At 51.9% G+C, this 13806-nt stretch overlaps 1 protein-coding gene across 1 annotated transcript in view; it reads right to left on the reverse strand.

Moving 5' to 3' along the window:
- INSR (insulin receptor) overlaps window positions 1-13806 on the reverse strand; it is a 35541-nt gene extending 21735 nt beyond the window's left edge. The window contains exons 1-2 of the mRNA XM_042835654.1: window positions 13731-13806; window positions 9046-9597 (exon numbers count right to left, since the gene is read on the reverse strand). Of these exons, the coding sequence (XP_042691588.1) occupies window positions 9046-9597; window positions 13731-13806 (628 nt within the window). The remainder of the gene's footprint in view (window positions 1-9045; window positions 9598-13730) is intronic.

The raw sequence follows: 13806 nt of genomic DNA on the forward strand, positions 1-13806 counted from the left end.
ACTCCTGGAACCTGGTTAAAGTGGCAATTGAGTTGGCAATCGAGATAAAAACGGCCAAACACGGAGTTTGATTTGAAAACAGCAGAGCCGTTAAGGGCAGAACAAGTGTCACAAAGTGCACATGGGGACAACAGTCGGAGTTGAATCAGTGAATACCTCTCGCAGTGCCCACAGCCCCGCTGCTGTGCCGCTCTCTGGCACAGAGTGAGCTTGCTCCTTGTGCTTCGTGTTCAGTCAGAGGCACGCTTTGTGCAGGGATCTTTGCTTGTCTGGTTTGCTTTTTCAGCCCCAAACTGACACTACATCTCCAAGCAAAGCCTGGAGCCCCCAGCCAGTTATCACTAAGCGCAGTGATACCAACACAACTATTGCTGCTCTTGGCCCCGACGGTGGCTTAGAGCTGAACAACATCAGGAAAACCACTGTCCTCCAGTACCTGGGGGGCTGTGAGGTTCCCAGCCCCAATCCCAACAGCAACCTACAGCCTTTGGGAAGGAGACAATGTGATGGCAGCCTGGGCATCAGCCAGCTGGTACTGCCCTTGGCCAATGCAACAGAGCACAGGATTTGTACGGAAACCGAGAGCAGAATCTTTGAAAGGGTTTGGGGGAACTCTTCTGCAAACCTTTGCCCGTGTTTTCACTCACACCTTGCTGTTGTTCTTTAAAGTTCAGCCCACGTTACAACCCAAGGATCAGCTTTTATCGCTCAGTGGTTGACATGCCAGCCAGGAATCTCATGAGAGCTTCATGTTAATGTTTAACCACGCATTACTTTTTCCGACACACAGCATCTTGCAAACATCCCCCTCTACTTTAACCTCTCCTCATGCCGAGAGCCCAGGAGCACCACAGTGAGGGAGGCACCACGGCTGTCCCAAACACAGCAGGAGTGAGGTGAGGTTCCCTACCACCAACACAGCCAAAGGTCTCTGCTTCCATTCCCTTCTTCACTGTTGGCATCACACTGTGACTGCAACAAAGCAGTGGTGTCTCAGCGCTGAGTGCTGAACCATGATGAGCCCCAAGAGATGAGCACAGAAGCTGGGATCTTAGAGAAACAGCCGCACAGAGATGAGCAGGGGTGCTTCCACGTATGGACAGCCAAAAACCTCAACTTCCCAAACGTAGGCCTAATGCAAGCTACTGCTTCTACTTTAGACCTTGTCTGGAAAACAAGGAGTGATGTGAGCACAGAAGAATTATAACCTTTGCCTTCTGGAAAGATAAGAGGGGCATAAAGAGGCTTTTCTCAAGGATGTTGGAGTAAACAAGACACTAAAGAATGAAAGCTAAGTTGCCACATTCAGCCTGTGAGGATAAGGAAGGTTACATGCAGGTGTGGGTTGTGAAAAGATGCACAAAATGTCACCGGGGCACACAAAATAAGGGCCAATTTACACTGGACAGGACATACAGCACAGAGCAAACAGGGGAGCGGAGCCATCTGTAACAGAAAGGGAACGCAGCGGGCGGAAGTGTAAGATTAACCACAAGGAGATTAAGCTGATAACTAATGATCTACACAGAAATGTCAGACAGAGGTTAAGATTTTAATCTGGACAGATTCCACGGTGTACTCACGAATTGTAAACATAGACACTGGGGCTGAAGTGGTGCTTGAGGATGAAGGTGCTGCAAAGGAGCCAGAGAGGAAGAAGGAACAAAACCTTCAAAACCAGAGCCCCCACTTTTCCTCCTGGCAGCCGAGGGCTGGATGGGCACTGAAGGTGAGACACCACGTGTCCCGAGGCTGCAGGGAACCCTCCTGCAGTGCCCATCAGCAGGGTTATTTCCACGTGCCTACATCCCAAGTGTGTTTCCTATACTGTAAGAGGTTTTTACAGACTCACAGACTCATAGAATGGTGGTTTGCTCTGAACCTACAGCATTTTCCCAAAGCTGTAGCTGCACTGTGGAAAGGATCCCATTTCTCAGGATCAAACGCATAGATTATCTGCACCCAGATAATTCCTTCACATACTCAAGGCATTTTGGCCACATCAGCTCATGTCCACTTGTCTACACACCCTTCTCTCTTTGCCCAGAGCTGCAAGCATGCCCTCCACAGTTTATTTCTAGGTATAAGAATTTACTTAGCAGTACTGAAATAGATACTGTTTGCTTGCAGTCCCAGAGCCAAGCACTTGAAACCTCCCTATGAAATGTATTTTGATTTACTATACTTGCCCTTGTCATCCTCAGTGCACCAATAATCCATTTTCCAGTAATTCAGCATACAACAGCCCACACCAACCACCCAGCACAGGCACTCACCCACCTGATGAATTCCTATAGTTTGTGAACTGTAGAGCACGTGCTTCTGCTTCTCTAATCAAAGCCCCAAAGGGAGACATGATAAAAGTGACAAAAAGTCACACAGATACAACCTGAAGGAAAAGCAAATCACTACAGATTGGTACAAAAAAACAACAGCTATATTGCACAAGCCATCCTTAGAGACTACGAATCTATTTCTCCTTGTAAATTATGCAAGAGAAAGCTGTAATCGGAAGGAATTTAATCCCAAACCAGTTGTGCCACCCCAACAAAGAGGCGAACAACAGGGAAACCAAACCTGCTGACGTTACATTAAACCCAGTGAAGATCTCCAATCTTGCTTCCTTTCTGACAAAGGTCAGCTGTCAGAACCCTGGAAATTCGGTGTCTTTCATGTGCCTTCCATGGGTTGGCTCCTACAGTGGGACTGACTGCCGCTCGGTTCAGTAGCAAGGAAGAAGCACAAGTCTCACCCTCAGCAGCGCTGGGAGCCCTGAAAAGCTCCAGTCCTAGGAGGCAGACGGAGCCTTATCACCAACACCATCAGCATCGTCCACTTCAGAGCTATTAGGACTACTTAGAGCCGGTTTAACCGATCTCCTAAGTGTCAGCATTGTCACCTGCTGGTCCATAAATGGGGTAGCTTCTGCAGGGGAACAGACATAGGGAAATAATCTCACGGTGGAAAGAGTCCTCTCAAAAAAAGGCACGCAGGCCAGCTTTGTGTTCCAAGAAGGTGACTGGGGCTGTCCTACACAAAACCCCCGCTGCCGTCTCAGTTCCTCCTGAGACAAGGATCCCTTTTTTCAAGCAGAGCAGGGAGGTTTCAGATCTCAGTGCAGAGCAGCCGCTCTTGTGAGCAGTGTTCAGTGGGAGCAGCTCTGAGGGGCTCCCCGGACACCACGCTGCCCATCCACCAGCCCAGGGCAGCCCCAGAGCTTCACCCACGGCATCTCAGGCAGCTTTCACTTCGCGCTGCTTCCTCCTCACAGCACAGCTCACCTGTTGTACCCCAGGAACAAAGTGATGCACGACAGAGGGACCCTGATCCAGCAGGTATGGGCTCACCACACACTGGGGCTCCCCGGGGGGTCCCGGCCACGCTGGGGCTGCACCAACAGCAGCAGTGCCAGCAGCCTTGTTCCAATGCCACTGCACTGCGAGGAGACCGCAGACTAGGGAAAGTAAGTCTGATCTGCCTTGATTCAATCCCTGCCTTCATGCTTTCTTTACCCATAGATGCGACTGATGTGTTTTGCAGAACAGGCAGGAAGTGCTTCCCTGATCCTCCAACTTTAATGAACGTCTTTATTGCTCGTCAAGCACTGAAGCCCACGTGTTGCTGTAACATAACATGGACACCCGATGGAGCTCAGGAATGCAGGTGCTGACAGGAGCTCGGCTCCCTGATGCCCCTGCTGTCCCATGATGGCTGCAGACTCACATTGCCTTATTTTCCTGGAAGCCCAGCACTAATTAAGAGGCATAAACATCCCAGCAAGTTCATTCACATCCCTCCAATAGGAACTCGCACACAATTATAGGATACAATTGGGAAGCACGAGCACTGAACTCATACCCAGCCATTGTCACGGGCCGAGAGAAGGATCATCACAGCTTCCTGCAGGACACAGCAGCCCCCACTGCACCCCTCACTGCCCGCAGGACCCAACACCCACAGCTTTCAGCCACAAACAGCCCCTGCACTGCTCACTGCCTGCCTGTGTTTTTGCATGATTTGGTTGTTTTTTTAACACCAGATTTATTTACAGCGGCAAACCCTGTCAAACACAATTCTTGATAGAGAGAGATGCTTTAGAGAGCATTGCCAAGGGACAGATTTCAGTCGCTCTTCTCACACACGCTGAATGCACGCCTTTGTACGGAGCCAACCGGCTCACGGCACTGCAGTGCCTCCCACAAGACGTCCTTTCAGCACATAATGAAAGATTTAGATTTAAAATAAAGAACTGCTGCTCCGCCTGTACGAGGAGGGCTGAGTGGAGGCAGACATGGGACACCCAGAGCTCACCTCACCCAGTGCCCTCAGCCCTGGGGACCCCCTCTGAATGAAACCATCCTCTTCACCCCCACACACGGGTGAACCATCTGCAGGGCACCCATGCTAACACTGGTTAACCTGTTGCTCAGGTTTTTTGCTCTTTATCATTCTCTTCTGCCATGCCCAGACAGCAGCACTTCCAACAAACCTGCCCGCCAAGTGCTGCCAGCCTTCCACGTTTTGTCTAATGAGGGCTAAATCAAGTTCCCTGGTTTAAGCAAACACAGTAACTTGGAAGCGTACTTCAAATGGGAAAAATAAGTGTTCTGTCAGAGCACTCTTGGCACGCCAGCCCTGGAAACCACAATGACACTGAGCCACTGAGAGCTGACCCACCCCAAACGTGGCTCACGTCAGCAGTGGCACACAAGGGGTTAAACACCTCCATGAGTGGAGGGGACAGAAGTAATGGGCAGCTCAGCCAGCACAGATCAACACTGCTCCAGTCTTAAGAGAAAACCCTTCTGCCCCACCAAACCCAACCATGGGCATCTTGCATGGAGCCCAGCTCGGTTTGTTGCTGTGCCCCCCGGTTCTGGGCTGCACCACTGAGCACCATAAATGCCTTATGAGCTCTTCACCAGCCCAAGTGAATTAGTCTGGGACTTGTGGCTGTTCGGAGGCATCACAGCAGCCCCAGCACTACACACACTTCCTAATGCTGTCGCCTGGCAAGGATGGGAACTGACGCCCCAGAGAGATTATCGGGTGTCAACTTCCATCTGGCATTTGTCAGAGCTGGGAAGAAAAAAGGCAGTTCTTATCAGATCTGCAAATAAAGGAGCACTTCCACTTCGTGTGGTAGCGACTGGAAACATTTCTTTGTGTGTGAAGCTTTAAAAATATCTTGCCCTTGGGGTTGGCTCAGTCCGCTCAGTGCTCTGAGACCCCTTTCCCATAGAAAGGTAATAAAGCAAAGCTTATGGCTACAGAAATTCCCAGCACATAAAAATTACAGGAAACTGTTGCTAAGTAATATTTCTACCTAAGTAAACATCACAAAACGTTTCCCACACACACCTCTGAACTTTATTATTTAAAACTGCCTTGAAGATGTTCGTATTTTCAGCATTCCTTTTGGCACAGTCCCTTGAAAAGCACTCCGTTTTGTTTCTCAGCAGCTGAAAAACACCTTGGACTGAGCAATGTTTTTCAGAGCGCTTTGTTGTGCTGTTTGTACCAGGAAACAAAGCAGGCTGCTAAAGCAACCCTTCAGATCCTTACCTGCCCCTCACCTGCCCCATTATTTTTCCTGGATAGGTCACAGGAAAATGAAAGGGAGATCTGGCTGCGCCCTTCGTCTCCAGACCTGCTTACACATCATTAAAAAATCCAGACAAGCATCATTATTTTCATACGGTGCCTCTCTTTAGCAGCTCCATGACGTCCAAGTACTCCAAAACACCCTCAATTCTACCTGCTCTATTCTACCCCCTTCTTCAGCTGCTTTCACGCACCTTCCACCACCTTTTAACGAGGCTAACAAATTCCTGATTGCATTAATTGATAGAGAGACGAGTTTTATTTTTAATCACGTGAAAAGCCTACAGACAAACCCCAAATGGCCCACGCTCCAATTCCTGGTAGCACGAAGTCCCAGTGTCACAAAGATGGCAGAAACCGATAGAGGTTTCATTCAGGATGAATGGGAGAACCTGGACGTCACCATCTGCTCCAGGAGGAACCCACCCTGTATTCTGGATGCGTTCTCCCATCCCACAGCGCAGCCCTGCGATGCTCACTGAGGGCAGCCTGATGTTACAGATCCTTTCCCTGCCAATTTCATTCAGCCGCTCCGCTCTTCCTTCCCCTCACCTTCCTCCACCTCTGGATGACCCAGCACACGAGGAGAAGGTCGAACCAGGCACTGCTGAGAACATCAGACTGCTTCAAATTACACACGGACAGAGAGGACTGAGCGCAGACTGGCAGGAAATCCATTTCAGTGGGAATTGTTCCTTCCTTGAGAGCAGTGACAGACATATAGACTTTTTATTGCATTGGAAAAAAAAAAGAAAGAAAAAAAAAATGCAAAATATGAAAATCATGTTTGGCAGATCTGAACTGAGGTCTGGGACGTGGCATTTCCAGCATTTTTCTTGTCTGGATTCCTCAGCAGAGACACCCTGCGTGAAGACGCTGCGCTGAACTAAGAACTGAATTTCTACAGCAATGAAAATAAATACATATGTATTAAAAAATAAAAAAGGCTTATAAAAACGTGGGCTGAAAAGATAGAAAACCTCCAGAAGAGGCACAGCCCTTGGCTGCCACAAGCAGCACAAGGCTAGACCCAAATTCCAAACCGACTGCATATTTCTCTCCCTTCCTACCCAAAATACAACATGAGTTGGCCTCAGCTGAACTGCTGTTCGTTTTTCACACCAACACGAGCGACGCAGAAAAAAGGAAAGGACGATTCTGTCACACATCCTGAGCAACACGCCTGCAGGCTGCTCTCTGCGTGCGCTGGGCATCCCCTTCTAGACTCCCCAGTACCACCAGTTGGCCATCCCAAAGCACACAGCTGCCCACATTATTTCAGTTCCTCCACGCGCCACCCGAGCTCCCACGTCCGCAAGATCTTCTGCTCTGCTGCCTCCAGCATGTTATCACCAACTGAAACACTGCTGGGCTGCACAGCACGACTCCAAGGGCTGCAGGAGCGGCTCTGAACTGCGTGCTGTGACTCAGTTGGTGCTGGAGTTAAATGGGAGACGGGAATTGGCTGAAAGGAAGGAATGCCAAAGATGCACAAGGAGCAGCAGAGGGACACGGACACGATGGGCAGGGGAGGGCAGGGCCAGGGGGTGCTGGGGGCTGCAGCATTCGGTGCTGAGATCCCCAGATAAGCTGCCTGGGTGCAGAGGGAGACTCGATCCCATTGATGCCCTCAGTCCTGAGAGTCTTTGCAAAGCTCTTTAGGCAAAGGAAAGCCCAAGTTGTATTGCCACAAGCTCACAGTAATTGTGACAAAGCAATTTCATGCATGAAGGGTACGTTATGGCTGGCAAAGAACAGGGAATGCAGCAATTCCACCAACAGATTCTCTAAATGAATACCACAGCCTCTACCATAGCTACCACAGCACAGTGCGTCAGTGCAGGAAGTCGAAAGGCAATTAAAAAAAAAGTCAAAACAAAGTCTGAAAAAGCGCTCATAAACAGTTACAACAACTTGTGAGGCCAAAGGCAGGTGCCACAGACTGACACCATCTCCCTGTGAGCACCAGCTGCACTGAGAGCACGAAGCAGCATCCGCCACAAAGCTACATGAGACTCATTCAGGTGTCTTTGGAAACATCTGCCCATTACAGCCAAAGGGCATCGCAGCATCGCTGCCCCAATTTCGCTAAAAGGAGCACGGAAAACCGAACGGAGGATTGGCACTGCTGAAATAATTCCCCAAATTCCCATTTCAAATTCCAACCATACGGAGGCACCAGGTCGGCTTCCTTTGGTGTGAGCAATGCCTGCCGCCCGCCGGGACCCGCGCTGCGCCCATGGGAGAGGCTCAGGAGCTGAGAGCTCTGCCCCAGAGGTGCAATGTTAAATTCCTATCGGTTTCGTGGAAATAAACAGTCACATAAAGGAGAAAAGCCATACGTTCAGTCTGCTGCAGCACAGCCCCAAAACTCACAGGAATGAGGGGTGCTCAATGCTCTAGTCACAGAAAACTGCTTCAGTTCGACCTCTAATCTTGGGAAACAGGAGAAAACAGACCACGAACACACAGCAAACCAGGTGCACTGCTGATAATGACTGTACACCAGAAGAGCTTCCAAACTAAAATGCTTTACAACCTTACGTTTCCTTTCAGAAAAGAAAGGCACACGGACTTTCACATGATCCTGCTCAAAGCCTGTTATTCCAGCAATAAAAAATAACCACTTTCTTTAAAAGGAAGCGAGACAATTTGGGGTGAGGAGCAGCAGAGGGGAAACCACATTAATTTCATTAGTTTATGCATACTGCTAGGAATTCCGCCTGAAATCTGGCACTCAGTGCTCGGAGTTGCCCTTTAGAGCTTGGCAAGAAATTCTCCTCAGCCCGCAAGTTTCCTAATTTCGTCTCAGGACACACTGCTTCATTTGGATGCAGCACCGCTGAGGAGACAGGCAGCTCTGAATGTGTCACTTTTAACTCAATTCACTTTGCTTCTTGTCGGACGGGCTTAACATAAATCAAACCAAACGTATAATTACAACCGAAATTAAGGTCAGCTTCAAGTTTGGAAGAAACAAACCTGTGTGAAGTTCAAAGCCACCCTATGGACACTGAGATCTGGAGTCTGGGGGCTGGGACGGCAGCTGTGCGCGCATCTCCGTGGCACCAAACCCGGCCTTCCTCCCCTCCCCTTCTCCCAGCCCAACCAGCTCCCAGCTTCCTGCTGTGTGCAAACACTGCTCACCCACCCACCCATCTCACACCTTTTTATGGCAGGAAGGTTTCAGTAAAAACGTTATTGCATCCTTCCCAAGTCAGCTTTATTCCACAAGACCTTTCCCTGCCGCTCCGTTTCCGCCTTTCAATCAACCCAGGCTTGTCATCCCATAGCCAAGCCCCAGAATTCCTAAAACTATTACACAGACAAGAGCTGCACCCACAGAGCACAGCTGGGAGCTCCGGGCAGGCGCTGACTTTCCAGGGAACCCAACCACGGCACTTTGGGGGCATTACTCAGGTGGACGGACAGCTCACCCACCTCGCTGGCAGCGGTCGTGGGTCCAGCAGCGCTCGATGAAGATGCCGTTGATGACGGTGGGCGGGCAGTTGCTTTTCCCTTTCACGGTTCCTGGACACACATCTCCGCACTCCTCCTTGTCGTCCTTGTTGGCGATGATGTAGTTGTCCTCGACGGAGTCCAAAATCCTCGACCAGTCGATGGTGGACAGGTAGCACAGCTCGTTGTTCTTCTCGATGCGCACGGCGCCGCGCGTGATGTTCATCAGGTTGTAGAGGCCGATCTCCTTCAGGTGAACCATCTCAAAGATGACCAGCGCGTAGTTGAAGAACAGATGGGTTCCTCGGATCACCGTGAGGTTGGGGAAGAGCCCCTTTAAGCTCTCCAGGCCATACACACGGAACAGAAGCAAGTAGTCTGTAATCATAGTCAGTTTGGGGAAGCTGAGCTCGCGGAAATCTTCAGGCTTGGTTTTAAACATCAGCAGTATTTGCAAGTGGCCCTCAATCACCGTGCAGTTCTCCAGCAAGCTCAGCCGGGTCAGGTTGTTGCGGATGTCCATGCTTCTGCAAACTGGAAGGCAAAGAACAATGCTGTTTATTTGTTCTTCTAAGGTGACTGTTAGCTTGCTAAATACATCCATTTTTCCAACTGTATCATAACATACAGCTGCATTCAGATTACACGGACGGGTCCTGTGCCACAAAGCAGGCTTGGAGCCTTAAGAAACAGAGCTGGGAACACTCCCTGGTATACGATTACAAAACACAACTGAATGGGGATTTCATAACTTTCTGCCATCTTGAGTTTGTGGATTTTACCTCTACCACGACTGGAAAGGCAGCGCCGGGCTGCGGACGTCACTCAGCGTTTACCGACATGGAGGTGTCCATGCAACGCAGTCTGTTTTCTTTAGATAGTTGCCAGCGACACAACCACCTCACTGCATTGTGCAATGGGTGCTGGGGGGGTCACTGAGAATGGCGGCGGGGAGGGGAAGATAGGAAAGGAATAATGGGGAGAACACAGCAGCACTCGGAAGAAAAAGCCTGGAAATAGAGGGAAGGAACGCAGGCTGTACTCCTGCCCAGCAGACAGGAATGGTTTACTGCACCGGCAGCCTCCGCCCAAGGCATTATTTTCAGATCAGGTGCTTCCCTGGGACTTTCTTTGTTACTGTTTTCTAAAGGTTGCAGATCTCCCTGCCCTGCCCAGCCTTGCTCAGCTGGAGCAGCCGCCCCAGCAGATGGGGAACAACAGAGCAGGGGGGGCAACAACCTGAACGTCCAGGGAGCGGAGATGGGGAGAGGGGACACCGAGCACAGGTGGGGAGATCAGAGCTGTGGCTGCAAGGTGCCCCAACCATGGCACTGCAAAAGCCAAATACAGAGACTGCATCCCCTGCAGGGACTCTCTTTGCCTGCAGCCGGGACTGCCCTGCGCACACACATCCTCCCTTGAGAGTTAACAGAGCAGAGTATTTACCTTTTTTGCTCACTGTATATACAGACCACTGACTGTAAAACTGAGCTTCGAGAAATCACTCTGCAGTAATCAAGCCTTACGAAATGAAGGTGCGTGCAGATGTTGGGCAGCTCCAAATGTCAAACCCCCACGGGTGCCACTGCTGCGTGAGTTAAAAATACATTTTATGCAAACGTCTTAATGATTGTTTAAAACTTTGCTCAACTGCAATAAAAAAAATAAAACTGGCAGCGCTGCAATAGGACTCAGAGCAATTTTACTGCCCAACGGGGCTGCTGGCACACTGAGCACAGCCTCAGAAATGCTTTCTGGAAGAAGTTGAGGCGCACAGAGCATCAGGAACGGCAGAATGGTTTGGGTTGGAAGGAAAGATCTAGAAGAAATTTCATCAGTGCAACAAGGCTGCGGTTTTTTTTAGTAACAATTAAAATCAGCACATTTCTCTCTGATTCTGAACCAACAATCTGCCTGCGCTGAGAAGTGATTGACTTTGCCACAGCCTCTAATGAGCTCCTGACATTCACTGGAGGAAGAGGAACTAATCACAGCTCAGCTGGTGCCAAGTGGAAGAGCTTCACAGACCTACAGGGGATCGCGAGGAGAACAAGCTGCTTTCCAGCCACACGCAGACCAGGAGCAGGGAAGGCACAGGGCTGCTGCCCGGCTTCCTTCACCAGATCCCTGCGCTGATGGCAGTGCCAAGGGGTGCTGCTCAGTGCTGCTCTGAGACCCCACGGCACCCAGAGCACATCCCAGGTCTGTTCTGAAACAAACAACTGAATAAAAGCTGCTGGGATGCTCAACCCATGAACATTTAAATGCTCTAGCCAGATTTTTCCACCTGTAGAGAGAATCACATTTAAGGCATATTTTTCATTATCTACTTCAGGTTAGTTTTTACGTGCTAAGCATTACCCACAGCACTCAAACTCCTCTTTCACACCTCCAGGACCCAGCAGAAGGAGCCATAACCACGTGAAGCCAAATCTGCTTCTCTGCTGCAGGGCCCTCAGCCCCATCCCCTGCCCGAATCCCACTCTGCAGCAGCTCAGTGCAGCTGCTCACTCAGCCGAGCATTCACTGTTACCAGGACAACGAGAAGCAGATTTAGGCGAAGTAACACTCTTGCTGCCAGAGAGGAGCTGCTCCTCCGTCTCTGGTTACTCAGAACGAAGTAACTTAAAAAATCGAATCAATTAATTGTCACAGACAAGTTTCACTACACCCCCCCCCCCCCCGTGAAGAAGGCTGCAATGTGATAAATGCACACAGGCCAAACCCTGGGACCTCCGTGAGCCACTGCTGCTGCTCTGGGTCTGCACCAGACTGGGTCTGCCAGGATGACATGGGAAGCCCACAAATCATTTCAGGTGACCAACGGGAAACTGCTTCAAGAAATGAACTGCCTAAGAAAAACTGCGCTGGCTGATGGAGCCCAAACCACGGCAGCTCTACGCACTGCTGCAGCACTAGGAAACGGGAAAAGGGCCCCAGGGTGATCCCTGGGATAAGTGATGGAGCAGAAAGCATCCTGCCCAGCACCAGGACAGGCTGCAGCCATGCCTCAATGAACAAAAAACACCTATAAGTGAGACATTCGTTTTCAAACTTTGGTTTTCCACCTCCATCATTTACTTATGAACAATGTCAAGTTCTGAGAAGCACTCAGCAATGTGGGGTATGGATCCACAGCCCAGGGGCAGCACCCAACACAGGGAACCCATGGGTGAGCATCCCCAGGGCAGCACAACGACGTACTCAGAAGGGGAGTGCTCTCCGGTCATCTGAACAAGCAGAGGGAAGAGAAAAGTACGGGGCATGAGAAATGCTGCCATGAGGCTCAAAGATCAGACAATACCGTCACTGGGGAGCAGCGTTATCACGGAGCACACAGTGCTGAATGTGAGACACTGCCAGAACGCAGCCTCCATGAGCTCCACCGCTCCGGGAACAACGTGTGCTGTGCTCACACAGCCTTTGTGCTGCATCCCCCGACCCAACTGTGCTGTGTGAGCCACTGCAGGGCCCTTGAGCTGGACCTCAGCACGGCAGCAGGCTGTGAGATGTTTGCTGCAGTGTTTGTGCTGTGTGAGCAATACACATTCCAGCCCAGGTTTTGCTTCTGCACCTCCTATGTCGCTCCTGCTATCCATCCACAATTGTACAGCACATTTTCCTTTCCTACCGTGGAGTAACACAGCAAACACCATCCGAACTGCTCACCTTTTACACTTGCAATAAAAAGCAGAATTAGCTTTTAAATAAGCAAATAAACAGCGCTTCGGTGCAGCAGCAACAACAATGCTTTCAGATCTGACATCGGCGGGCTGGAGCAGCGTGTGCATGTATTTGTTATCAGTGCTATTCACCAACCAGCCCGTCGCTGCGCTGCTGTGCCCCTCCGGAGCCGCGCACCTCCAGGGCCTCCTTCAGGGCTTCAATGCCAAACCTCGGCGTGAGGCGGCACGGGGCTCTGAAGCTCACAGCGGGGTGAAGCCGCGCTGCCATCGAGCGCTGCGCTCTGCGCTTTATTCTCGCAGCGCCGGCGACGTTTCAGAAATGCCCAATCGCTCGTGGATTCGGAGCTGTTCTCTCGCCGCTGCCTTTCGCGGTGGGAAAGCCGACGGGCGGGCCGTGGGGCAACCCCGGCACCTGCCCGCTTATCTCCCAATAAACACGTTCACCTTCTTGGAACTCGCCGACAGCACAAACCGTCCCACCGCGCGGCTCCTTCGCCCCGTGCCCGAGCCGAACCGCGATCCGCACACGGCGCTGCTCGACGCCCGCCCGATGCCCGGCCCGGACGGATCGGCGCAGCTCGGCCCCAACGGACCCCGCGAGTCCGCCCGGCGCAGCGGCACAACGCGTTCCCGGCGCGGCCCCGGAGGGACGACGGAGGGACGCCGAACGAGCGGCCGAACAGCCGCGGAGCGGCGGCCGTCGCGCCTCCCAGCCGCCCGGGGCCGAAAGCGCCGAACCGAGCGATGAAGGTCACCCGAGCCTCCCCCCTTCTCCGCCCCCCGCGGGAGCGCTCCGGGCCCCGCCGCCCCGCGCTGGAGGCCGCGCCGCCCGCCGCGAGGCCCGGCCCTGCCCCGCCGCGCAGAGGTTCAAAGGGTAGCGCTGCGGGGCCGCCTCTCCCCTCGCGGTGCGGGGCCGCAGCTCGGCTCCCCGCCGCCCCGCCGCCCCTCGCTCCCCGCTCGCCGCTCCCCGCCCGCACTCACTCTCCGCGCGGCCGCCGCAGGCCGCCAACACCGCGGCCACCGCCACGGCCGCCGCCGCCGCCGCTCTCGCTCCCAT

This window comes from Centrocercus urophasianus, unplaced genomic scaffold (genome assembly GCF_019232065.1).
Source record: "Centrocercus urophasianus isolate 14NV4802_14NV808 unplaced genomic scaffold, USGS_Curo_1.0 seq_54, whole genome shotgun sequence".
Lineage (NCBI taxonomy): Eukaryota > Metazoa > Chordata > Aves > Galliformes > Phasianidae > Centrocercus > Centrocercus urophasianus.